General features: G+C 36.3%; 3 protein-coding genes and 2 long non-coding RNA genes across 8 annotated transcripts in view; 3 read left to right on the forward strand and 2 right to left on the reverse strand.

Moving 5' to 3' along the window:
• LOC100648085 (AF4/FMR2 family member lilli) overlaps positions 1-902 on the reverse strand; it is a 164,298-nt gene extending 163,396 nt beyond the window's left edge. For all 4 annotated transcript variants that reach the window (XM_012319022.3, XM_012319002.3, XM_003393725.4 and 1 more), the window contains exon 1: positions 769-902. The gene's annotated coding sequence lies outside the window, so the exon portion shown is untranslated. The remainder of the gene's footprint in view (positions 1-768) is intronic.
• Positions 762-3,610, forward strand: LOC125386349. Its single transcript, XR_007226406.1, has 2 exons — positions 762-881; positions 1,028-3,610. It is a non-coding gene; the product is annotated as an uncharacterized LOC125386349 (long non-coding RNA).
• On the reverse strand, positions 1,787-25,851 carry LOC100648504 (putative oxidoreductase GLYR1 homolog). The gene is made up of 10 exons (XM_003393728.3): positions 25,724-25,851; positions 25,590-25,626; positions 24,606-24,694; positions 24,400-24,526; positions 24,103-24,204; positions 23,741-23,932; positions 22,941-23,114; positions 5,430-5,540; positions 4,892-5,336; positions 1,787-4,801 (listed from the first exon to the last, which is right to left on the reverse strand). Exons 1-10 carry the CDS (start codon positions 25,756-25,758, stop codon positions 4,602-4,604), a joined length of 1,512 nt encoding a protein of 503 aa, XP_003393776.1. The 5' UTR covers positions 25,759-25,851; the 3' UTR covers positions 1,787-4,601.
• Positions 6,501-8,914, forward strand: LOC105666823. The gene is made up of 3 exons (XR_001099619.3): positions 6,501-7,965; positions 8,057-8,558; positions 8,646-8,914. It is a non-coding gene; the product is annotated as an uncharacterized LOC105666823 (long non-coding RNA).
• Positions 12,878-20,460, forward strand: LOC100648620 (leucine-rich repeat and immunoglobulin-like domain-containing nogo receptor-interacting protein 2). The gene is made up of 4 exons (XM_003393729.4): positions 12,878-13,776; positions 14,174-15,975; positions 16,269-16,551; positions 16,778-20,460. Exons 2-4 carry the CDS (start codon positions 14,183-14,185, stop codon positions 17,426-17,428), a joined length of 2,727 nt encoding a protein of 908 aa, XP_003393777.1. The 5' UTR covers positions 12,878-13,776; positions 14,174-14,182; the 3' UTR covers positions 17,429-20,460.
• Positions 25,852-26,142: the final 291 nt, after the last annotated feature.

Raw genomic sequence — 26,142 nt, forward strand, 5'->3', positions numbered from 1 at the left:
ATTTCATTAGAGATTGCCTGTGTGCTTCACTTCACTGTTACAGTACACGAGAATAGGCGCGATCACAAACAGAAATTCTGAAATCTTTTGCTTCCGTGAACAGTGCGACATACGTTGTGAATACACGCGCGAGAAACATACCCCTCCGCCACCGTTTCGCATTGTCGAGCATACAGGCCACGTTCTGTTTTCTTGTGCACAGTCGCAACACCACGGATCATTCCCTAGGAATAAAGTCGTTCACAAGATCGTGCCAAGAAACACTACCAAGAAACCGATCGTTATTTGTGAACATTCACTTCGATCATGCTTAAACCGATACTTTGTTCACGTTCTTTTGTAACGTATCGATATTACCAACATTGATAATTATTCAGATTTTACGAAAAATACGAATACGAATATCACATACGGTGAAAACATAAACGCGCCATCAATTATTCGTAAACGTACCGCACGCGACAGTTTCGCGATTTCTTAAAGATATATACAGCAACTCGTATGTACATGATTTCAATGATCAAAGTACTTGATCGTCTAGAAAGTAACGTTCTACATCGACGACCTTGTTCCTAGGATCTACATAGGCGTCAATCGTAACAAGCATCTATCAACACCAGAATCAAACGCAAAAGCTTTGCTTAAAATGGATAGAGGGAGCTGGCTGCAGTTGTCAACGGCGTACGTGAACAGAAGGCTGGTCGATATGGGGAAAAAAGAATACCGAAAGTGACGATTACCGAGTAACACAATATTCATGATACGTACCGGGAAGAACGATTACTCCATGCGTTCCTCTTCTTTTCTATCTCGAACGAAAAAGAAGCACAATGACAGTTCACTCGCGATAATGGCAGATGCGCACGACGGCCTGTCACGTGGTAAAGGGTAAAAATTATCCGTTTGCACGTGTGCGCCTACTAACGTTTGTATGCATGCTTATACACGTGAATCGCGCGTGCAAGTGTACATTCATAGACGTGTGAATGTATCGCGTCGTTGAATATATGTGAACGTATATGTGTAGGTAGAGCGGTAGGTGTGCAAAAACGTTGCAACAACACGGCGCGTGGACGGTCGCGTCTGGACTGATCGTGGGGGTCGAGCCACAGGTGTCATCAGACGGCGGCTGCTCCACCCCTCTGCCCCCACTCGGCTTCCTCACCCGCCTTCAATCCCCACTCTCGTCGTTACTTTCACGCACACGTCTACTCGTGCCGGAGGAGACGCGTGCGCACATCAACCGGCTTCCTCTATCCTCTATAATCATGCAATATCATTTGCTCTACCCATGGCGCCTATGAACTGACCGAACGGCGGCACGTGCTTTGCATTCTATCTTACAAATGATATGGACAAGTTTTTCAAATTGATCTACATCGCTATTAGAATTAATAGGAACCATTAAGAACTTATCGTTTAATTATTCACCATGCGTTTAGAAATCTGTTTAAGCATCGATAATTCGTCAGTAGCTTGAAATATTACATAAGGTGAAAATCAGTAGATAACCAAGCTATTGTGGATCGAGCATTACTTATCGTACACTGTAAGCACTTCAGAAAAGATGGATACTTGAATTACCTCGGAAATACACACAAAATTATGACAGAAATAGATGAAGAATTTAGGCGGGAAAATAAAGGATGTTAAGTATTACTGAATATAAATGTTCGTAATTCAAATAGATATTCATTCAAAAACCAGTGTATTTCGTGGCAAAATGTATAACGTCAGTTATTGACGCGGGAAAATAAAGGATGTTAAGTATTACTGAATATAAATGTTCGTAATTCAAATAGATATTTATTCAAAAACCAGTGTATTTCGTGGCAAAATGTATAACGTCAGTTATTGACGCAATGCTCATGACGTATTCTCACTCACCCAGTCGCACTCATACGAATTCCTCCCTCTCTGTGATTTATACTCTTTACTACTTATATGTATATATATTTTTCTTTATGTTTGCTTATAGAATATTTAATATTTTTCTCTCTATTTATTCATCATTTCTGTTTCAATTCGTATCTGTACACATAGTATCACTGAATTTATCCCTAACACATCTTGAAGAACTGTATTACATACATAAACATATGCATAAAATCAATTTGAGACTAGTCATCCGACACCAAGCAATCTTAGTACCAAAATAGTAACATTTATCTGGTATTGGTAATTTACAGTTGACATACCAAAATAAACACAATGGGGTTTTATCTACACGTATTACCAATCCTTGGTGTAAAATTGTACGTACCCATACATATTTTAAACAGTACATATAATTATTGATAATAGCGACATAATTGAACGACTTATACATTTCTTGCACATCATGCGTAGGATCATTATACGCATTTGTATTAACAAGAATGAATGCAATGACGCTATGCGTACAATATATCATTGTAATGTTAGAATTATCGATAGTCTAATTACATATACAGTATGTGATATGGGTGCTTAGCCACTGTTTCAGCTATGCGGTACGTAATTTCCCACGCACCCAAATATTTGTTTTTATAAACGAGCTAATAATACGAGTTTTCCTTTCTAATTCGTAAAAGAAATCGCACAACAAATCACTCGTATCGATTTATTAAATTAAAATTAATAATCTGTTGTATAATTGTTTTAACGTTTCTTTGTACTATTTTTATAAAAATATTTACCGATCTTTAACGGGAAAAAGTTTATAAGTAGAACTATTTTCTTAGTTCTTACGAAGAGAAGGAGAAACTTATCGATTTCTCATTGCTAGCAAAGTCAAACTCGTATGATTGGCTCCAAAACAAATTGGCAACCTTTCAGTCGCCCTCGACTTCGTCGCGTGTCACTTGTGAGACTCGCACGACCGTCCTGGGAAACGGAAGCGCCACTCACTTCCTTCCTCATCCAAACGACTTTTTTTCTTTTTCTTAAAAGGATCTTAAGTATATGCAAAGTATGTGCAGATGAGAGAGAACCAGGCTACGTTGTTGTGGAAATTGTTCCAAAAATCATTCCGACACATCCAACTTCGTTAAACACGTGTAATAACCATAAACTATGAAAGTCAGTAAAAAATAATGAATAGTAGAAAGATCTACGTATTAGAAGCGGTTAATTTCTTTTTCTATCGCGTGAAACAAAAACATACTGTGAAAATTGCAACAATATAAAATATATATTCGTGATTGATTAATATAATTTTTCGAAGTAGTAGTAAATAGAAAATATAGCGCATAATTATACTTCGATTCAACTGTAAACACATACATCACGCTCTATACCATTGCTAACATTTAATGCAAATCTACGTCGCATAAGTAATTGATTTAGTCTTAAAAGTTAATGATTAAAGGGACACTCGTTATGTCCGAAAAGCCTCTTCTATATGTCATAATATATATACTATTCAACATGATATCATTTTTTATTTATTTTTATATTTGTAATGATGCTAAGATAAAATAATCTTGCGTTGTCTTCGGCTTAATCTGTGAAGAGCCACGTCGATAAAGAACCAAAAGCTACGGCCCTGTTAAGCGCCGAAACATCTGTAATTTCTAGACGAGACTGAAATTTTCATGGCGATATATCAGAAGTTTCCCAGGACGAATAATTCGATGACAAAAATTGGCCAACAAGTTTCTCTTCATTTTCAACGAAGTTACATTTCGTAAGAGTAAATATATATATATGTATATATATATATATAATTTCTACAACATGTCGTTTTATAAACACGTATAATTAAAATGTACAATTTGTCCTTTAAGGCAAAAGTAAAATAAAAATTTGAAATCAAAAAGATAAAAAATGCTGGCCATTCTTTTCTGTCATCTGCTCGCTTCATTCGACGGACGCTTCTAAAATACTGCCAAAATTTCTCTACAAAAGCGAAGACCTCATTTCGGTTAAATTGCACCAATAAAGCATATGATCTACCTTAATCATCCTTTTTATTTTTAACAATACATCCCGTTAATTAGCAGCATAAAAACTTAATTTAATTATATTATATTACTTAAAAAGAATTTAAATTTATTGTGCAGCCTAATCAAGAGACAAAAAAATTAAAAGCCTTGCTTCCAATAGTATCGTAAGGCACATTTTCGACACGTCCCAAGTCTCTCAAGTTTTCAAGCGGGGGATGTATTTTACGGGGACGAAGCCGGGAAGCGACTCGATAGATTGGCTATTACCCACGCTGTTATCGAGAAAAGTAGTCGCCATGCATTAAAATAAAACGAAACAAAAGATAAAGTCATTCGCCTATGTGTACTCAGAAAGTATTCTTGAAAAAACGTGTAAAAAAAGTACATCTATATTTATTTTACATGTTCGTCGCATTAATTGCACGACAAAACTTGCATACATCAACTTTACCGTTATTAGTATATATTCAAATCCATTGGATTTGATTGCATTCAGTTAAGAAACAACAGAAACTTATTCTGCTTCAACATTCTAAGAAATATCACACGACCCATAGTGACTTTTTAGTACATCCTCGACAAATAGCGCACTACTCTTCTCGGGTAGCGACAGGAAACAACGTTAGATATTGCAATAAATATGGTATAGTAAAAGCTTGAACGATGCACGCTCCGTTAGAACCTGGCTCTGATGTAAACAGCGGAGGCATCGTGTTCTCCGTAACCAAGGCGTTTAGCGTGTTTGTAGACTTCATTCGCTGCTGCAGCTAGCGGCAATGGCTGTTCTAATTGATCGCTCATACCTAAAGAGAGTCTTAAGTCTTTTTGCATGTGCTGAAGTGGTAACTGCGTTGGGAAACCACCCTCGATGATAGCTGAAAAATTAAACCACATTGTAGATATCGTTCAACCAGATCTAAATCTCAATTACGCTCGATCAATAAAGAAAAGAAAGACCGTAATACCTTTCCCTTTGTCAAGAATGGCAGGACATGCCAATGATGTTAATTCCAATACCTCGAGGACATCCTTTTGCTGTAGACCGGCGCGATCTGCTAGAGCCATACTCTCGGCTAAACCAGCAAGAGTTACACCAGCCATCAGCTGTAGCACGAGATTCATTTTAGAAGCATTTCCCACCTCTCCAAGGTAAAAACTGTTTTTCCCCATTGCTTCAAAACATGATTGACATTCGTCGAACAAAGTTCGATCGCCAGCCGCAAGGATCACTAAAGTACCCTCTTGCGCTTGCGTTTTGCTACCCTGTACTTGGGCCTCTAAGTAACGGCCACCCTTTGCTGTTATTGCCTCAGCGATATCTTGAGATGTTTCTGCATCTATACCAGTCATCTCCACATATCCTTTTTCTGGAGATATTTCTGTAAGGACTCCACAATTTCCAAACACCATCTAAAAAAGATTATCCATATTTTTTATATCTGTAATAACGTTAAAAAATCTTATATAACAGGATCGGAAAGACAAGTCACGTTTTTTACTTACGTCTTTGGCAGCTTGAGGATCAGCCACACAGGAAAATGTAATATCTGCAGCGAGCACCACATCGGATGGCGTTAAACCTTGTTCTGCTCCAGCTTTTACAAAATCTGCACACTAACAGAAAAAAGAAATCGTTTAATGTAAATTTTCAAATTTTTTAACTTGAATTTGAAATTTTGAAAACTGATGGGACCAACCGATCGATGTCAAAGCATGTAAACATAATTTTATGTAGCACATTTTCTTGTATAACGAACTAAAGTGATGTATTTGAGTGAGAAACATTCTTGTACTTTACTTTTTTTTATTAAAAAATTGGGGCCCTATTGTTACGGCCTTGATAAATTTTGATTTAGCATCTTAGCGACATCGCTCGGTGCGACATGGGACTACGAACAAAGTCTAACGATAGCGGCTCCGGTAGATGTCGCCACAACGAGCCACTCGCCATTTGCACCGTTATTCTGGTCACGTAGGTTGTCTGAACGGCTTCGAAGCTAAACGTTTCCAAGCTTGCTTGCCACATCAGCAAACGACGCCATTGCATCATCTAAAGATATTTCCCGCATACGGCCAAAAGGTGTATCTACATATTTATTGAGATTTAAAGAATTATAAATTCGTTTAGTTATTCTCGTAACCTAGAAGGAATTATGCTCTGATGAATTTCTAGAAGTTTCGAAACATTCCAATATGTCGAGAATGTGTGATAAATCAATAGAAACCGTTAACATCATATTATCGAAGCAATTATGAAAACATTCATCACATGTAGATATATATACATTACGATTTACTGATGACAAATGTGGTGATATCTGTACCTTTATTTTGTTAAACTTGACCAAAAACTATCATATATAATACTACATTTTATATACGAAATAAAATTCTCTTTTAGATTTTCAAGCGTAAGTCGACGCCATGCCTTTACAATATGTAATGGCGTCATTACTCTTTACACGCGATCCATATTTTTCTATCAAATATATTTATATTGACTATTAAATCATATTCAATCGTATTAATATTACATTAGCGTAGTATATGTAATTTTTGTCTTAATTAATGTTTCTTATCGAATTTCGTATAATCATTAATGAATATAAACTCCAGTTGCTGAAAGAATATTCCTGGCATTAACGATTACGTATCTCGGCATTTCTGGATGTGACCAGTCATAAGTCAGTTGTGTTGTCAACAAAGAAACAAGGAACATAAGTAGTTTATTCTTTCGTTCCGGTCAATAAACAATCTTTGATTTGTGGAAGTTAAAATTTTCGAGAGTGGCCGCAATGAAGGTTCGTTTACTCTTATACCAACGAAGCAAATAATTCCGAACAAATTTGTCAGACGGCACAGAAGTAGCATCGACTATGTGAAACGAATATGAAAACTGATTTGCGTCTTCTATTGTTTCGTTGCACGTGCGCAAGAGTAATCGAGCAGGAAGTGTACATCGATCGTATTTTTGACCTGTATTATCTTGCAAATCCAATTTATTTCGGCAACTACATGAAATTATTCATGTAGTTGTTATGTAAAAACATATATAATAAGAAGATAATTTATCATTCAATTGATGAATATAATATGAACATATATATATATATTCATACAGTCAAAATATCATGAAAGTATTATTTCTTTTCTATACTTATGGACGTTATATCGTACATATGATTCAGTACGTCTCGGCCTATAGGCGATGTAGTTAAACCGTAAACGATAGAGGACAGAAACTGAATAGGTGTGAAACTAAATAAGAAACTGAATTGATGAAGAAATAGAAAAGAAGAGGTGTAAAAAATATTCCTGGTCAAGGAACTTTTATTTTTTCTTTCTTTTCTGTGGCATATGTATTGTGAGGCAAAGGTACGTCCACGCGTTCTCAATTGCTTGCATCGTTGCCACGTCCACATTACAATATGAGCCCAAATTGCAAAACTAAAAACTAGATGTGTATCTAAAATAGTTTTTGTTACCAATTTTACTATTTTAAATGTATTTGATCTATGTGAATTAAAATATGCTACTAGTATAGTTGAGTAAGTTGGTAAAAAATGTAAATGATTCTATTTTATAATTTTTATTTTAAACCTGAAGAGTTGTTACAGGTAGAGATATCACTATTTACGCTTAAACGTACCGAGGAATCATATAACAGGCTCAAGTTTATGCAGCTATACATATATACCAATGAATAACCTTGGAGCTCCAATCAACTTGCTTACTTCTACAAAGCAAGAAATTCAATGATTTTCAAAAACGAATACCATCGATTGAAAGTCCTCAAATTTTGATAACGCGATATCATAATTTAGATAATATTCAAAGCTCGCACCATGAATACATATGAATGATGTATTTTAGGTAATAATGATGTATATGACGCGTAACCGTATATAGATAGGAAAACATTCACTATTCTGCGCCATGAGCGATCATTTCAAATCTACGGAAATTCGTGGGTGGATGGTTATATACGCTAAACAGATTGCCGGTTTATTTAAACGACGGTGTGTAACGAAATACGATGGTACGCTAACTACAGTACATTCCTAGAATTCGTTTAAGTATTATTCCTGCTCGATTCATATTTCGCTAAAACTTTTATCACTCGATTCCAGATGTGCTTGGGATGATTCCAATTTACCAACCTAGTTTTTTCCCTCGTGTATCCAAGTGGCGCGCTTTTTTTTCAAGAAATAAACTGGGTCACACGATGGCAGCAAAGTGTGCGTATACACGTGTCCATCGACGAAGAGAATCGGACGAGTGAACAAGCACGAAAGCAACGTGCTAGAATATAAGTTGCAAAGGTGGCGGATGTAGACGCATACAAGCAGTGGTAGAGAGGTATAACGACCTTTGCGGCTCACAGTGAACGTGCGGAAATCATTTGTATAAAATTTCTAATCGCAAAGTTCGCGCTATTGTTAGTCGGTACGCGACGCACGATCAGGAAATAAAATGGCAACAGGAGGAGCGTGAGAACTCACGTAGAGAGAAACGATTTGTAGGTGGAAAGAACTCCCACAACGTTTCAGCAATTACATATCTCGGATAAGTTGCATAGTTGCATGCATGTTTCATGTTGCTTAATAACAAAGAGTGACGAGTGTTTTATAGGTATATTTGTTATTTTATTACTTTTTTAATTATTTTGGAATTATTTTTAAAATCTCAAATGTGTCCTACACCGATTATTATTATCAGCACAATCAAACCGGAAACTCGGCTAGCAATTAATTTCACCGAACTGCTGATACGACACTAGCAAGAACGAGCATGTCGAGACTAGAGGACCAGAAAAGCGAAGTGGAAGAAGGGTACCGTTTAGTAAGGGAGTAATTAGCGAGTCCCTAGGTAGGTTCTCGTGCAACTTACTGTGGAAATTCTACGGCTTGTTAAATGATGTAGTAGACAGGGTCCAAAATATTTTTGTGAATATTTTAAGAGTAACAAAAAAACTCGTAGAAACATGATATGATCTACTATTCATAATTTAGAAACTTTTAAAAGTTCTCCTGCTTATTATTCAAGAATCCCAGTTGTCATAGATTAAGAGACAATTTTGAGGAGAAAGTTACTTAAGCTTTTACAAAATTCTATGTTATTAAGATAGACATTATGAAGATAAGATAACATTCAAAATGTCGCGATCATATCACAAACAATAGTATCTTTTACAGATAGAAACGATACGCATCCCGATAGCTCGTGAGCCATAGTACGGTCAAAACGGGCGAATAAAGAGAACTTGAACGACACAGCCGTTCATTCAGACTATATGTATCTTGGGATACATTGTACTTGGTGTTCGTACGTCCCTGATCGTTCCGGTCTATATCTACCAATCCTAAAAATATTTATAAACGGTAAAATATAATACGAGCAATAAGGTACTATTATCGAGTACCGAACGACTCCATTTTAGTCCATTTATTTGGCTTTCCAATTATGCATATACTTGCAGTCAGATGAATAATTCACCTTTTAAAAATATCAAAATCGCGGTAGACTGGTAAAGGCCAAGGGAAGGAAGGCAACGAAGGACAGGAGCGACTAAAGGAAGCTTCGAAGCGAGCCTGCGCCGTCTAACCGACACGTATAAATAAAGAGTTGGATACCTGCGAGGTTGCCAGATCTCAGTAATATTGATCCACGAACCCGACACAGCCGTCAGCCGGGGGTCATACAGAGACACGTGGCAACATCGGCCTGTTCCCAGCTGATCGAGCTCTACTCACGTCTGCTCGACGGTCGACCGTGTCTCTCCGTTCCTTGGAGTTCTCTCGCTTCCGCACGAGCTCTCCCTCTTTCTCTCATAACTAGCAACCGGCCACTTATCGCCTTGCCTCAAATCACAAGCCTTTCCTTTCTTACATCGCTGCACTCAACCATTCCACTTTAACTCGAATATGAAGCGAATGCTTCCTTCCACTTGTTAACTATACATAGTCGCGAGCGATATTATGCAATAAAGAAAAGCGTTACGCGCCAAACGGACAAGTACACGTTGTGTTTGTTCGCAAGAATAAAACATAGGAGAACCTCTAACGTATATCTTCGATTCTCCTCTACTCTATTCTGCTTTCATCGCAGCAGACAATTTTATGCCAATTTTATACCCGAGTCGCTACCATCGAAGTCGAAAGAACGTCCTTTAAAATAGCTAGTTCTCTTTTCTTCATCGTTACTATCCGTCCGATACCTTTTGACCCTCCTAAACACCATGTGCCAACAGTGTTACGTAACAACAGTACCCAATTTGATACTAATGTAATCTTCAGTTATTTAGAGATTGAGAAACCGGTTCACGTAAATTCGTAAATATATTGGAATTGATGAAATGTTTTGAATCGATGTCTTCACGAATAAAATAATGTTCCGCTTGATATAAAGCAACTCTGTTTATCTTGCGCGATATTCGTGTTTCTCGTTTCGTGATAAACACGATTTATAAAAGCTCTGTAAATGCCATCAATCGACTTAAGGCATTTCCTTTGGAAGGATTCCTTCCTCCACTTTATTTATCGATGTCATTACGTAACATATTTTTAGTCGATAAATCCATATTTATTTTCCATTTATGTTATCTTCCAATAATATCGAAGAATTATTAATATTGAGCAGTACAAAGATCAAGTGTCACGTTTCGCTGATGGGAAATCTTCTTTCATATTTTTTCTAATTAATTTACTATCGCGATATCACATGAATCGTTCTCTGATAATGGCACTTGGAAATAATAAAAGAATTTTACGTTTCTTCCAGCTGAAGAAATTATATAATGGAAACTAACCAGAGACTTAAGAGAGTAGGATAAGAAACCAAATGGCCCTACCCCTACAGTTGCCTCCCTTGGCCATGACCGACGAGAGAGAGAAAGAATGTGTGCGTGCGTGCGTGTGTGTGTGTGTGTGTGTGTGTGTGTGAGAGAGAGAGAGAGAAGTCTTCGCGCAAGCTATAGAAGTTTAGCAATCAAGGTCAAATTCAATCTCGTTACGACTATGCACACAAATCAAGTTTCGAAACAAATTACGAAAACGATCTACAAGGTGTCGCACGAATTACGCAATCCCTATTAATTCTGATTCAAGCTTAGGACATAATTCAATCAAACATTTGCCAAACTCACTCGCTTTGTTATATTTCATTGTGATAAAGCATTCCGTGATTTGTGACCTTGTTAAATTCTGTTTACGAGACACAACGAGGTGAAATTTGAAGTTGAAGCAAAAAAATAAAAAACGAAGTAAGAGAAGGAGAAAGCAGCCAAGGTAATCAAATATAATATACACAAATTGAGGCTTATCTAACATATCTGTAACTGGAGAATATGATAGAACTGTAGTTTCAAGCATTTGTTATCGCGTCGAATACATACATAAGCATATATGAGACTCAACTACTAAATGCGTCATTAATATCGTTTATGTGAGCGAGTTTGTTTGTTCAAAGGTTTTTTTCATGCGCATCAATAGCGCATAATATTATATATGTACATTTAAATTTATATTTTTTGCTAATTTTAGAACACCTGTGTATCTAGGTTGTGATGTTGTTATTAGTGACATTTCTTGCGTACTACACTATGGTTAATTTGAATACCTTTGATATTCATAAACGCGAAAAAGAATTTGTTAGAGATATAGGATTAGCATGCGATTGTTCAATCTACCCGAAGACCGTTCTCTAATGACTAAATTACATCATACTCCTCTCTCTCTACGCTATGCTTTTCTTCTTTACATGACGTAGAAAACTCGCTCTTATTGAGCCCTATTCAAAATTGAACGTTAGCTACCGCTGACGGAGCTATCATACCAAGGTCAATCTGGCAATTGTACACATGAACGGTTTAAACAAGTGATTTACAGGTGTGCGGTGGTTTTATTACGATAACGATTTTCGCATACTTTTGCTCCTTGCTCTAATGTGATTAGTTTTCTTGATAAAATGGAACTACAAACTTAATGATACTTTGCTCGATATCAATTGAAATTTGCATTGTCAGTACGTACGATAATTTGCAACAAATAGTTAAAGTAATGACAAATCGTTTTGTCAAGGTAATTAAAAATAATAAGTATATACCTAGCAAAGGAAAGAACAGATTTCTACAATATGTAATTTCAGGTTACGTAAATGATGAGTAGCTCCTAGAAGAAAAAGTCCGATTTTTAACAAAAAATATCGGTGTTGTAGAAATCTGAAAGTCACCTCTGTTTTATAAATAAAGTGCTATATTTTTCCTATGGTATAGAGCAGACAGTTTTCAATAAACGTTCAGTGAAATATTTTTCTTCAAGCATTCTCTCAGTTGGAGCACTTTCGTTTCATATTTGCGTATCATTTTAACTGAACGCGATTGGTATACAAACAGACACGCTTTCGAATGATCTTTGTAATCGTGAAAATAACAATTATACTGCAAATACATAACGATGTTCTTGCATCGAGTAAAAACTGGGATCACAGATGTATACTAGATCGGTGTCACACGATAACCGAAACGATGTTTGTAAGATTCCAGGTGAAACTAATACCACGAATCTCATAATACTATATAAAAAAGATTCGTTTCGTTCCACGGTCTACTTGTATACGTTAATTTCTATGTTACCCGGAAACAAACGTAAGAATCATACTTCATTGTGATTTCATTGAAATTTCCAATTAGAATTTCAAATACTTTTTTTATACTGAAACTGAATACCAAACTAAACTATAGACAATACGCGAAGAGACGAAGGAAATCGTATCGCACGTTACGAAATAAAAATTTCTTGAAAAAGAATTTGAAATTTTTTCGTTCGAGCAAAAGTAGTAGTAGTGACGCTGTTCATCAGAGTGAAAAGATGGCAGATAAAAATGTGTTAATTAATGAGCGTAAGAAGAATACTTAACGAAACCATAGAAGAGCATATGCAGTAGAAAACACGTAATAAATAATAAGATTATAAAAGCACGTATCTGAATAGATGTAGTTGAGAATAGATAGAAAGAAATAATCCTGGTAAAGCTAGCGAGGATGTGGGGACAATGGGCAGGAATCGGGCTAAAGGGCTGTGTCTGGTTGTGATCGGGTTCCCCCGATGGGGCGGTTCGTTGAGCGCGGTGCAGAGCGGTGAGGTAGGTTTCGCGTCGGCGCGGTTCTTGGAGCTCGCAACGTTGCCGGTTTTCCGAGACGATGGTTACCACGAGGAGCAGCCAGAGTCGAACGAATCTTTCACAGTCAGTTTTTGCCTTTGATAGGCGACGGACGACGCTAAACGTGTCGCGATGCACGAGTGTGTCATGTGACATACGAAACAACAGTAGAACCTTTGCGTTGCTGTTGCAAAGTTTGACAGGGCCGGCACGTAGAAACAAATAGAGTAACTACACACGAAGAAATAGAAAAAAAAAAAAAAAAAAAGAAAACGCAACGGAAAACAGCGTGTTATATGTGTGTGTGCGTGTGTGCGTGCGTGCGTGTATGTGTGGCTCGTTTGAATGTGTTATCCATTTATATGCGTAGCTGGGCGCGCGCGAGTGTTCCATAGCTGTATAGTTAGCTGTGTGCAACGGTTATTGTATGCTGGCGGATTACCTTCCCGTCCAATTTCGGAACTCTGCAAGTCGTTCCATTAGAGCGCGCACAATTATGTTACCGGCTCAACACGGCAATAGCAGCAACACCACTGCCGCCACCATCAACAAATCCAGTAATTTCAGTACCTCCATAAGACACTGGGCCGGATTTTTTGCAAACGGTTAAGGATATACTACCAGTTAGCTCGTCGCTATCTCAAAGCCGAGACACTCGGTGCTTCGTGGCTTGTCCATGATCCTCGCTTAGGTACGTAACACAATAGAGAAAATACAAATAGGAAAAGAAAAGAGAAGAGAACAGAGAAAACAATCTAAAAAGAAAATAAAGAATAATATCATGTATGTAATAAACACGTTTCATATATTTTTGCAAAAGCATGTGTAATGCGTGCGAAAATCTCATAAAGAAATGACAATGTACGCTTTTACGTTAGCAGACCTCCTCCTCTTCTTGAGAAACTATAAATAATAATCATTGAACGTATATATCCGTTATTACTTGCTGATTCGAAAATAACGCAGAATTTTAAACGAATTTAACAGAAGAGCATTAAAGTCGATCGATTGGTAAATTTTGGATTTCGCGAACATACATCAGGATATGGGAATTCTTGGTTGTATGCGTGGAAATCGTCATATTACAGGTCATAGGAATGAGGGAGCGAGTTTTCACGTGGGACTCGTGGTGGTGGTTAATAGTCCTTCTCTTTGCGGTGCACGTTACGGATACGCAGGACGCAACGTTCATTACGGAAAAAACGTCGCCGTCCTCGCGTGTAGAATGTGCCACGGGTTGCGAGTGCTTGGACAATGGAAAAAGCCTACTGTGCCGGGAACGAAACTTCCTTGGACTCGGTCTGTCCAGGCAAGTCACCAATGTCGTGTTGAGAAACGTCGGAGCCGCTACCATACCCGTTTCCGCCCTCGAGCCAGCGATTCGTCTCAAGAGTCTCGCCTGGACATCGAGTGGAATCGAGAGGATAGAACCTGGCGCATTCCTCGCGACAACGTTCCTCGCACATCTCAACTTAGGTGACAATAGGCTGACGGAATTACCGTCAGACGTCTTCCATCCGCTGCAACAGCTACAGTACCTGAATCTCACCGGGAACCGGTTGACCACACTCCCGCGAGCATCATTCCAGGGTTTGGATTGGCTCGAGGAAATCGACTTGTCACGCAATCGACTCTCAGTACTTCCCTATCAAGTGTTCGCTTTATCCAAGTCTTTGGCACGGTTGGATCTTTCCGGTAATTTGTTGGTATCCTTGCCGGATCACAGTTTCAGGCCCAACAAAAATCTCCAGGAACTCGTCCTGTCCGCCAACAGACTCACCAAACTTCCACCCCGTTTATTTTCCGGCTTGAATCAATTGAAGATCTTGGAGCTGGCCGATAACGAGATCGATACAGTTCCGCGCGGTCTGTTCGGCGATCTCGTATCGTTGCAGCACCTCGATCTTTCCGGGAATCCTATCACGCGTTTGACAAGCATCACGTTCCACAGCCTGTCGAATTTAAGATGGCTCAGCTTGAAGAATCTACCGGTCACGGTGCTTCCATACGATGTATGGCGACCAGTGAGGAAACTACGCACTCTATTGCTTTCCGGGACGAGACTAGAGGCCCTTCGCAACGAAGACTTGAAAGGATTAGATAAATTAGAGACATTGGAAGTGAATAACAGCCCGTTACGCGAGATCTCTCGATGTACCCTGGATCGTACACCGGCACTACGTAAAATCGATCTACGCGATAGCAATTTGACCTTCCTACCGGCAAACGTGGCACAGCTATCGTTTCTGAGCGAGCTGCAACTGCAAGGGAATCCATGGGCCTGCGATTGCCGTATGTTCTGGTTCGTAAAGTGGGCCGAAAGCAAGGAGCACCTACGAACCGTTTTTCAGAGTGGATTTCGCTGCGGCGACGAAATCGACGGTACTGCCGATATCCTTCAAACCCTTCGTTACTTGAAATGCGCACCGCCAAATTTGATATATGCTACGCCCACGCAGCAACATCTTTTATTAAACCCCGTGCTACTCGAATGTGAATTCAATGGCAATCCCACACCGTCATTAACATGGGTTACGCCGACGCTTCAGGTACTGCATTGGAATCCTGATCCAGCATTTCCCGACGCTTTTGTCGAACATCCTCCCGTACACGGATGGGAACAAAGTGTACCGTTTGTTGATGATGGTCGCATACGCATCCTCGAGAATGGATCTTTGTACATAGCGACGTTGCTCAGGCAGGATGTTGGACAATACAAGTGTTACGCGGTGAATCCGATTGCCAATGCCACCACCTATATTAGTTTGCAGATGAATCCAATAACATTAAACAGAATCAGGATCATGAGCATATTGGTAGGCGCTGCCAGTGCGACGGCCTTCCTTCTCCTAACGCTTCTCTTGCAACTGCTTCGTTATCTTTTGCTGAAGTAAGTATTTTCTCTCGTTTCAGTGCAATTCAACACCGATTATTATTATCGCTTGATGCATAAATGCCATTGCGTTCGAAAATAATAATGCGCAGGTGTGCATCACCTGTGCTAGCTTCGTTACCTCGCGTACCTAGTCGATACTTTTTTTCTCTTCTGCCTTGTAAAATACATAAATGCATTGTATTCGATATATTCAATTGTAACTGCGAATTCCTGTGAAACTGATATCGTACGCGAATTATGCAATTTCTGTCGCTGTATATAAAATCGCTCGTTTCCTCTCGTTTCAGATGCGGCTGTCTAAACTGGTGTATGTGCTGTGGACGGGTGGGTTCCACACCTAGAGCAAAGCAAATTTACCAAATGTTGGATAATATCGAGCAATACAAGAGTCAGCAACTCGAGAGACTACGCGAGAATTACACTCAACAAGTGCATAGAATAAAAGAGAACTGTGCTCAACAAGTAGAATGGATTCGAGACAGCTACGAAGGTCAAATGAGACACATTAGAGACATACGGGACTACGGAACGAGCCACCTTACGGCTCTCAGAGACCAGTATTATGATCAGGTAACGAAACATTTACCGGAAAGTTCGTTATTCAACGTAGAATTATTAAATATGCTCCTCCTCCTCGCATTCGCGTAACGCCATTAGAGATTACTTTGAAACAAAGTTGTATGAGTTCGTCAAGTTTTAAATAATTTCCACAAAGAACGAAAAATATGTCAAAGGAAAGATCAGACGTCATGGCGTGAAAACGTTTCACAATGTTGTTTTTCTGATCTCGAAACAGGTGAGGAAAGTACGGGATTACTCGACGAGTCAGCTCAATTGGGTGCGAGAAAACTATGTCTTCCAGCGTAACAAGATAAGAAAGTTCAGCGCCCATCAGGTGCTAAGACTACGCGAGAGTTACAAGTATCAACAGCAAACATTGAACAAGGTACTAGAGAATCTACCGAACTTGTATTTCGATAATTGTCGGAGCGGCTCTTGCGGAAAGAGCGATTCGATGGTATTTGATACAAAAGACGATGGACCGATCCGTATGGATACTTACTTCAAGGCAAAGATCGACGATCTGGCGAACGGCGTTAGTTTGGAGGATGTCAATAGCGAATATTACACGCCAACGGAACTTTCGTCGACCAGTCCTCATGGAAATATAATGGAGGGGATCCATATAAACTACATCGAGGAGATGGGCCCACCGATTCGATTTGATCCGTTGTACAATGTATCGCCGCATTCGATAATTCTGCACAGTATCGACGAGGACGGAAGCTCACTGTCGGTGTACAAAGATGCAGACAATGCCAAGTCGGTTTTCAAAGGCTTGAGCAGCGAAGTCTTAGCCAAAGAGCCTAAAGAAACGCCAGAAAGTTTTGGTCTCCTTGCACCTAGCTCCAGTTTGCCTGACCTACCGCGTGAAACCAAACTTTAGACGAATTTGATGACAAGTGTTAACACAAAAGGGTACTAACCTTTCTTTATATAGCAAGATTACAATTAAGACGAGAATGTACTGCCACTGGATCATTATGTGAGAAAAATATAAAGAAGTGCCTCTACATCGGTAAGTGAGACTGTATTCGCAAGAACGAACGGTGGTATCTTTCTCTATCGTGGGACTTGTTGAAATCCGATTGTTCTTTATTCGTCTTTTAAAATGTCTTTTTTGCTCCCTAAAAAATGCTTCAAAACAAAGATATACCTCGATGAACTATAAGAGAAGAACGCCTACGAGTATCAAAGGCTGCGAGTGTCCCTTTGCCAACATCGATCAAGCCAATGATTGTGTGTGCGTGAGTGTTGTTTAAGGAGAACTAAAGAAAAGACAAGAAAGAAAAAAAAAAATCGCGGACAGTTGCCAAGGATTTTTCTGTGATTCGATCGATGACCTTGTAATCTGTCCGCCCTTACACTTTGTGCTTTTTATCATTGTTGTTATCATCGCTCAGCACAAACGATAACAATCGACTACCGTTAGACAAAGAAAACGCTGGAAAGAAACGCAAGATGTCATAGTGTTACTGCCAACCCTGCCGTAAGCCAATTTCAAAATAAAAAGCTAAAGCTCACAAAACAAATTGAGAAAGCAAAAAAGAAAATAAAAGAAGGAAGAGACAGAACTGACGCGTGTATAAACGGGTCCGTACTAATTTTCGCCTAATTGTCAATTTCACCCGAAGGTCAACGATTTTGAAGAAATCGATCGATTCACTTTTATTCTTCTGTAAATAAATGTGCGTGTGACTTTATCAGTTTGCGGAGATGTGTGACTACAATTTTTATGAAATATCGAACTCAGTACCGGTATACACGATCGCTGAATATTATTCACTGATCGAAGTCCGACGAAACCGATATACTGTTTGTTATTCCGTCTAGATTACATACTCCTCTTCACTTTTTTCTTTTCGCTTTTTATTTCGAAAAATTCGAGCGTCCAGACATTGGAACGTATGTTATCTTTTTCTTACTTCTCCAATGTCCGCGGATGTTTTCGCTCTTTAAACCTATCCCCTGTTCGGTAAAATACAAATTGTTCAAAATATAGAAATATATAATGATTTAACAGAAAAAAAATTATCTTTGTCGAGAACAACACAAATACATGTACTTAATTAAATATCATCAGTAACACAGTTGTATCAATCTCGTTCCGAAAAGAAAAACTTTCGAGAAGTATCAAAGAAGATAATAAGTGATATTTCTAAATTCTTTTATCCAATCAAGCTTTTGTTACCACAATCCAACTGATACAAACACGTACAAAAAATTCTAGCAGATCTATGACGAAAATAGCCTTTTCTTAAATATCATACTCTCTATTTTTATATTATCCGCGTCTTTCCTCTTTAATATGACACGTGAACTGAATTTTAAATATCTAATTAAATTATACCGAGTTAACGATTTTATCTCGATTTTAATTATAAAGAGATCATAAAAAATTTGAGGATCCACATTTGAGATATTTGATTATTCGGATACACTAGCTAAATTGGTTACGACGAGAGAGATCTGTAACCACAAGCGTTAAATAGAAGAATATCCTAATCACGATAATCATAATCAGCTCGAGAACGGCCCTATTATAGGCTTCGAACATCAGACCACTCCTTTTTCTTCGTCTGCTTTTCTATGTGCAAAATCCAAACGATATCGATCGCGGAAAAGAAGAACCGAGCATAGTTAGATTCTCATCACTGGTACGATGTTTTAAATAAGCTTATTAGATAATGCATGTTCTATGAGCTGTTGTACTTCCCTGACAATGTTTTACTCTAATTGGAGAAACTTGGAGAGATAGATCTGTAACCTTTTATATATCCAGAGAACCGTTCGTTGACGTTATATTATCTATTCCGAGTCCCTACTTTATCTATGTGATTAAAGAAACAAAGAAAAGAATAATACAATTATAAAATCTATCAATGTATTTGAAAGTTATAAAAAATTATTTTTTCAATCGTATAAACGATTATCTCCCTTTTCGTACGCATGCCACAAAGTGGTTCGAACGTATATGTACATCGAATTATCACTTCTTGAGTCGTTAGGAATATGCAATTTTTTTTTTTTTTTTTTTTTTTTTTTTTTTTTTCTAGAATAAAATACGCTTAATTTGAAACGGGAAAGTAGAATAAAATTTTTTCCCTGCCATTAGATACAAAAAGTGTCTAAAGGTCACCCCAATTATTTTTTAAATTCACACTAAATTTATCTTGCGTTGTATTCTAAAGTGGATTCAATTGACTGTATATGATCGCAAATCAACCCTTCCAAAGGCACGGTAGTCATAAATTTGCCACCGTTTTCCGCGCCGAGAAGTGGTTCTCAAACGTTACAGTTTGACGCTGTACCGTTAATTCAACCGAAGAAATTAATATCACGCGTGCTATTCGATTTACTGAATTTCACTTTAGAATTTCTAACAAAATTGTGATGATAAAACTATACGATGCCGCAAAAAAGAATTTCATTCTATTATCAGAGTTCTCTTGCACAATAATTTATCAACTAATAGCATTAGTAAATCGACAAGTTACAAACTGTGGATTATAAACTTCTCCTTTACAATTTCAGAATTTTCGTTCACAAACGATAATCGGATAACTATCAGATAGATTTTTCAAATTCACTTGTAAAATTTCATTTCACGTTACTATAAAAATATTTCACTGTCGTACGAAGGTATTTATTAATATTAGTAACTCGTAACTTGTCAAATTTCACTGATAATATTAGTTCAATTGTGCAAAATAATCTAGGTTACTCCTTTCAAGACAAAACGACTTTCCTGTAACGAATCACGTTCGATAACTGAAAAGATGATCGGACGCGTATACGTAATCAAAGTTGATGTATATATTGTAAGTTTAATGCGTAGAAAATGCTGCGCGCATGCAATCCCGTTTCTTAAGCAGTAGAACTTGCAGTTCGTGGTAATATATGTACGTTGAAACGCAAGAGATCCCGATTTTCTTTCTTTTCAAATCTTTTCCCTCTCTTCTGTGCGTTGAATCGCCCCTCACGGCCCCCACCACACACGTTGCATGCCGGCGAAACGAATAAGACAACTAGCTAACGCATGTAACGGTGCTCCGCCGTTATTTTTGGAACGCTTCAGCGACTTGAAGGAGATAAAATTTTATCATCCCTCGAAAACGGGGACGCGACAGAACACGGCAAAAAGTATACATCACGGGATACAAAGCATCGTGCTGAAGCAAGAAACTGTTATTACCGTGAATGACGCTGCGGGAAAACAAATTCGAGTCGCGTCTCATGACAGAACGAAGGAAAGCAAACCGATTAGGTGATTGGTGTGGCCGACGTGGATCTTAGCGGTGGTATGGAAACGTGCCACACGCGAGTCGGTTTTTAATTGCCCTTTCCGTATACCGATGCGCGCGTGCGCCGTCATCTTATAATTACATTACGTTTCGTATGAAAAGTATCGCGTCACTCGAATCTCGTGGCAACGTTGTAATAAACTTGTCATTGCAACTTTCGACAGTTTGTCACCTTCGTTATCTAGACATTTTCGTTATCAAAAAACCGGTTTGAACGAAATATAGTTTACATTATACATCGACGTATAATGTTAATTTTTCAAGGCGAAAATCAATATTTCTATTATTGAAAATGCTTTTCTCATAGAAAATTTCATCGAACTTCGATATTGTATATATATATATATATGTTAAAATTTCACTTGTTATCTTCGAATAATTATTCGCTGAAGCGCACGCGATCAAAACCCGTACGAACGTACGTTAAATATATCTGTAAGATCGGGAAATCGAAGAAAAGTTACTTCTATGCGATGAAAGTCTGAATGTTTCTCTTTTAAGCAAAATGTCGTAATACGAAATAACGAAGACTTAATTACGTGCTTTTAAGATTTGCCCAAACGAAATTACGTTAGGTATCGCTAAAAGTTGTTCCTTAAACGTTTATTTTCGATGATGGAATCGGAATTTATATGTCATATCTATCGATCCAAGGAACTGATTATAGGATTATCCATTAATCGTTAAACACTCATTAACGTTCTTAGATATACAAATTAGGTGGCTACAGATGTACTTCATCGGAACAATCACTCGTCAAAAATAGGCTGTGGAATACCACGAGATGATTCGTTCCACGATACGTATTATGTGTAGCAAAATGAAAGATAATGTAAATCGCGCGTGTGCACTATATTTTGTTATATTAAATATTCAAATTGCGCGTAGTTTTTCAATGAACAAAAGTTCCTGCTACGAAAATACGATTTCGCGGTCTTTTCAGTGCTTTTGGTAGTTTGTATTTTTTTGCATATTTTATGCCTGCTACTAAAAACACGTGTTACGAATGCCAATAAGAATTTGTGAAATATTTATTTTTGGAACAATAATACTTGTAGAAAAAAAAATTAGAACATTTTCTTGAAAAAAAAAAAAATTACTTCCACTCTCTTGTTCCTGTATATTTATATATATATATATATTCCTTCCTTTTCTACACTTAAATCAAAGAAATTACAAATCACCGGGAATATATATATTTTTTCAATATTATAGATTTCGTAACGATAAAATGCAAAGGAAGAAGTCCCAAAAATGTTTCAACTGATACATATCCCACTTCTTCCATCGAATATCACGCGATAGTCAGAGTTATTGAATTACTTTACAATTCAAATAAGTAGGTACCTGTGCCCCTGTAGAATTTTTCATTTTTCGCCTGATAAATAATTTAGTTTTTTGTTACCATCTTAATATTTGTTTTCAATAACAACTTAAGTAGTTTTAACCATAAGCTGAACATGCAGCATGATCAATAAACGAGATTGTTTATCAAAATATCTTCTTTTTCTTTTTTCCCTAACTTCCACAAAACCATTTAAACATTTTATTAAAAAAATAAACATCATTCGCGATATTTTCCATGACAGAATTGAAATTGTCAGAGCAATAACATCTTGTTAATTGAAGGTAGGATACGAAGTAGGAAAAACGAAACACGGCCATATCATTTTTGCTGACAATGCAACAATAAAATTGATAGCGAAGATCATGTTTAGAATTTGCATAAAATTAGATATATTCAGATCATGTATATTCTGCCGAAAAATGAAATTTCAATTTTTTCTTAATGCAAATTCAAATTTTATGTAATTATATGACTGTTTGAAATTTAATTTCAAAATAAAAAAGTATATCAAATATATCTATTTTTCAATTGGTAAAAAATAATTAATATCTTTTATTAATTTTATTGCCTATTGTTCGTATTCAATTTATCATGTTAAAATAAAATTAATCTTATAAATTAGCGTTAATAATTTATATGAAATGTGACCTCTTTTTTTATAATTATGAAGATATCACTTACGACAATAAAACAATCATATTGCAATTGTAACTGCATTACAACATAAGTAAATGAATTGCACATACCTTTTCCTGTGTCCGATTCCATACAATCACGCTGTGTCCACTGTTGATTAGGTTTTTTACAATACCACTTCCCATGATTCCCAAACCAAGGAAGCCAAATTTCAAGTTTGAAGGAAGGATGTTCTTTTCTTTAAGTGTTTGCGACAATGTTTCCACGTCCAAAGGAGGTGTCACCTATTGTATTAAGTAATAACATATTAACGATTAATATAATTTCAAGTACCTATGTAACAGTAAACTACATTTCGAGGTTAAAAAATAAGAATAAATAAACATAACCATCTTCTTTAAATTGAAAAAACATTAAAACTCCTTTAAGATATTAACAAAATTTAAACACAAAATAAATTACTTTGAAATACAATTTAGAACTTGACTGTAATACATTTTTTACAGTTTTCATAATATAATATAGCTTTACAAATACATAGATAATGATAAAAATGATTCATGTATGATTAAAAAAATACATTACTTCATAAAAATAAGATTTTTGTTGATTAAAAATCTGGAATTTGTGTTAAATGATACTAGTTTTATATCGATGGAAAGGAATTAAAGAAGGCGTAATATTGTTGTTGTTTATTTATTTACATGAATGGGTAAAAGTTGTTGGAATTTAGTGCTCTAAAAGACGCAAGTTCCTGTTCCTAGTGAATATTCAATTAAAAATATTTACTATTATAATTTAATCTTTTTCGAATTAAGAATAGTTAAACAATATCATAAGAGAAAACTTCTTTAAAAAAATATACTTTTGTATATGCCAATCGTGGAATAATAAAGTAAAATATACTTACAGGTCTAGCAATATTCGCTGGCCTGTTAAGGAGAGTTGATCCTGATTTTCTGAGAGGGGTAGAATGATTTAACGCAGGACTAATGCTGCCAACTCTATTACTATTACTTGTACTTGATTCTCTCCGTTGCTTTTTGGCTGGACGACGGGTATCACTTGCACCAGAGTCCAATCTTTTAGTTTTTGGTGTTTCCTAAACCAATGGTTTTGTGTCATATTTTGTACTGCATATTAATTCCAGAATATGACGCTTTATATTCATATTAATAGCATGATTTATTAAATTTGTTTTGTAATTTCAATGAATCAAAATGCATATATTTTAATTCGATTGTTTGTTATAATATGTAATATAAATCTAACCTTACGAGGTTTGGATGTTTTTACTATATTTTTCTTCTCAGATATGCTCTCTTCTTTAAGCCTATCGAACAAAGAGTCTGGATCTAAGCCATCTTCAAACACCTAGAGCAAATAATACTATAATGAATAATATATAGCTAATAATTTTTTATAAAATTTTTTTTTAATATACTGTAGTAAGCAATAATAGTTATAAGATATTTATAAAACATATCATATTTTTATAAATTTCACTGTATCACATATATCACAGAAACATGTATATTAAACAATTTTCATTATATTCATATAGCTTACCTCTCCATTAGCAATAAATTCCTCTATTGCTTCTACTGCATCTTTAAATGCACCAGACTTACTAGACTTTACCAGAGTATCTTTGTATTCTTGATATGGTTTTATATTAGATTCTTCTATCCATGCGCTACAATAAATATTTATGTAAGTTTCAAAAGTTAATATATTACAAAACATGAAAAATAAGTAACTTCATCCAAACTTACTAATTATTTGTTCCAAAGAAGAAAATACATTGAACCGGCCCCTTCTTAGTATTCGTAGGTTTCTTCAAATCCTTTGAAGGATTAGACACCTTAAGATGTCATGGAGAAATTAGTATTTAGAATAAAAATGACAATAAACGTATTCTCCATATTTGGTAACAAAATAAAAGTATAACATCATATTTGTAAATAACTATTAATGATACTCATAAATCTGTATCTCATGTGCATTATATTTCATGTTTTATAATAAACAATTAGATGTTATAAACATAAAAATGCAAATGTAAATAAAATATATATTGGTTTATTCATCGTAGTAATGTACTTATTCAATCAAATTAAATATTTGCAAATACGTAAATTTTAAATGTGTCAGTATTTTTCATTTAAATAATTTAAATATAAATACTGGATAAATATTACATGTTGAATATAATTTAAAGGATAAAATTATTCAATCATTTCAGATTTTATTCATAAACTACATATAAAATAGAAGCAAATAATAAATAGATTATTACGAATAGACATATAATTTATAATCAATTATATGATTTACTCAATTTGCAAATGAAGAAAATCATAATTAGCGCGCGAATATTTTAGAGGGACTGATCTTGCAATAAAACCAAATTATTTGTTTCTAATGAGAAAAGAAATAATTTAAACAATAACTGCTTGGATATATGTAATATAAACATAAAATTTAGCTTATCTAAGAACATCATGGGTAAATAACATAATTTAGGTTATATTTTTGTAGTCTGCGCGCCAATTTGAATTTAAAGGACGGATATAGTGGAAGATATGCGATAAGAAGTAACAGGAGCATAAAATATATCAATTTATAATAGTATGGTATACAGTTAAGCGGAGCACGAAATGTTCCCGCCAAAATGATGGCCGCGTTTGACTTCGTGGCGCGTACAACCAAGCAAAGTATAGTTAATATAGAACCGTTAGTAGTTAACTCTAACTTACCCGACCAGGCCAAGGCGAAAATCCTTTCATCTTGGCCCTGAAATCCATAAAGATATCAATTATTAATCACCGCCATTTGGATTGCACTATTTTTATTGTAAACATCCATTGATTAACACATAATAAGTACACACCATACAAGATCACCCAGCTTGAATACCTCCGACATAATAAACCTTCCCTATTGCTCTCACAATCGGCAAGCGACTGACTGAGGAGTAGAGCGTCGTTTGTGCATGACGACGTGATCCAAATACCCCCACCAACGTACATGACTCAAATGAATATCTTATTACCATTTTTGGGTTTAGTTAACCAAATAAACTATACCAATATATATTTATGTATTATTTTGACCAGATTTAATAGCTTTGTTAAAATAATAACATTTAAATAGTATTAACTTGTAATTGCTTACTTCCGCTAACAGGAAAAATTCAGATTTGTTAGATTCCCGTCCTACAACCTAATTCTCAACATCGTCTTATGAATAACCAATCAAAATTTGTCTTCGAACTTATAATTATTTTATACAAAATTTGAAATAAATGAA

Source organism: Bombus terrestris, chromosome 2, assembly GCF_910591885.1.
Source record: "Bombus terrestris chromosome 2, iyBomTerr1.2, whole genome shotgun sequence".
Lineage (NCBI taxonomy): Eukaryota > Metazoa > Arthropoda > Insecta > Hymenoptera > Apidae > Bombus > Bombus terrestris.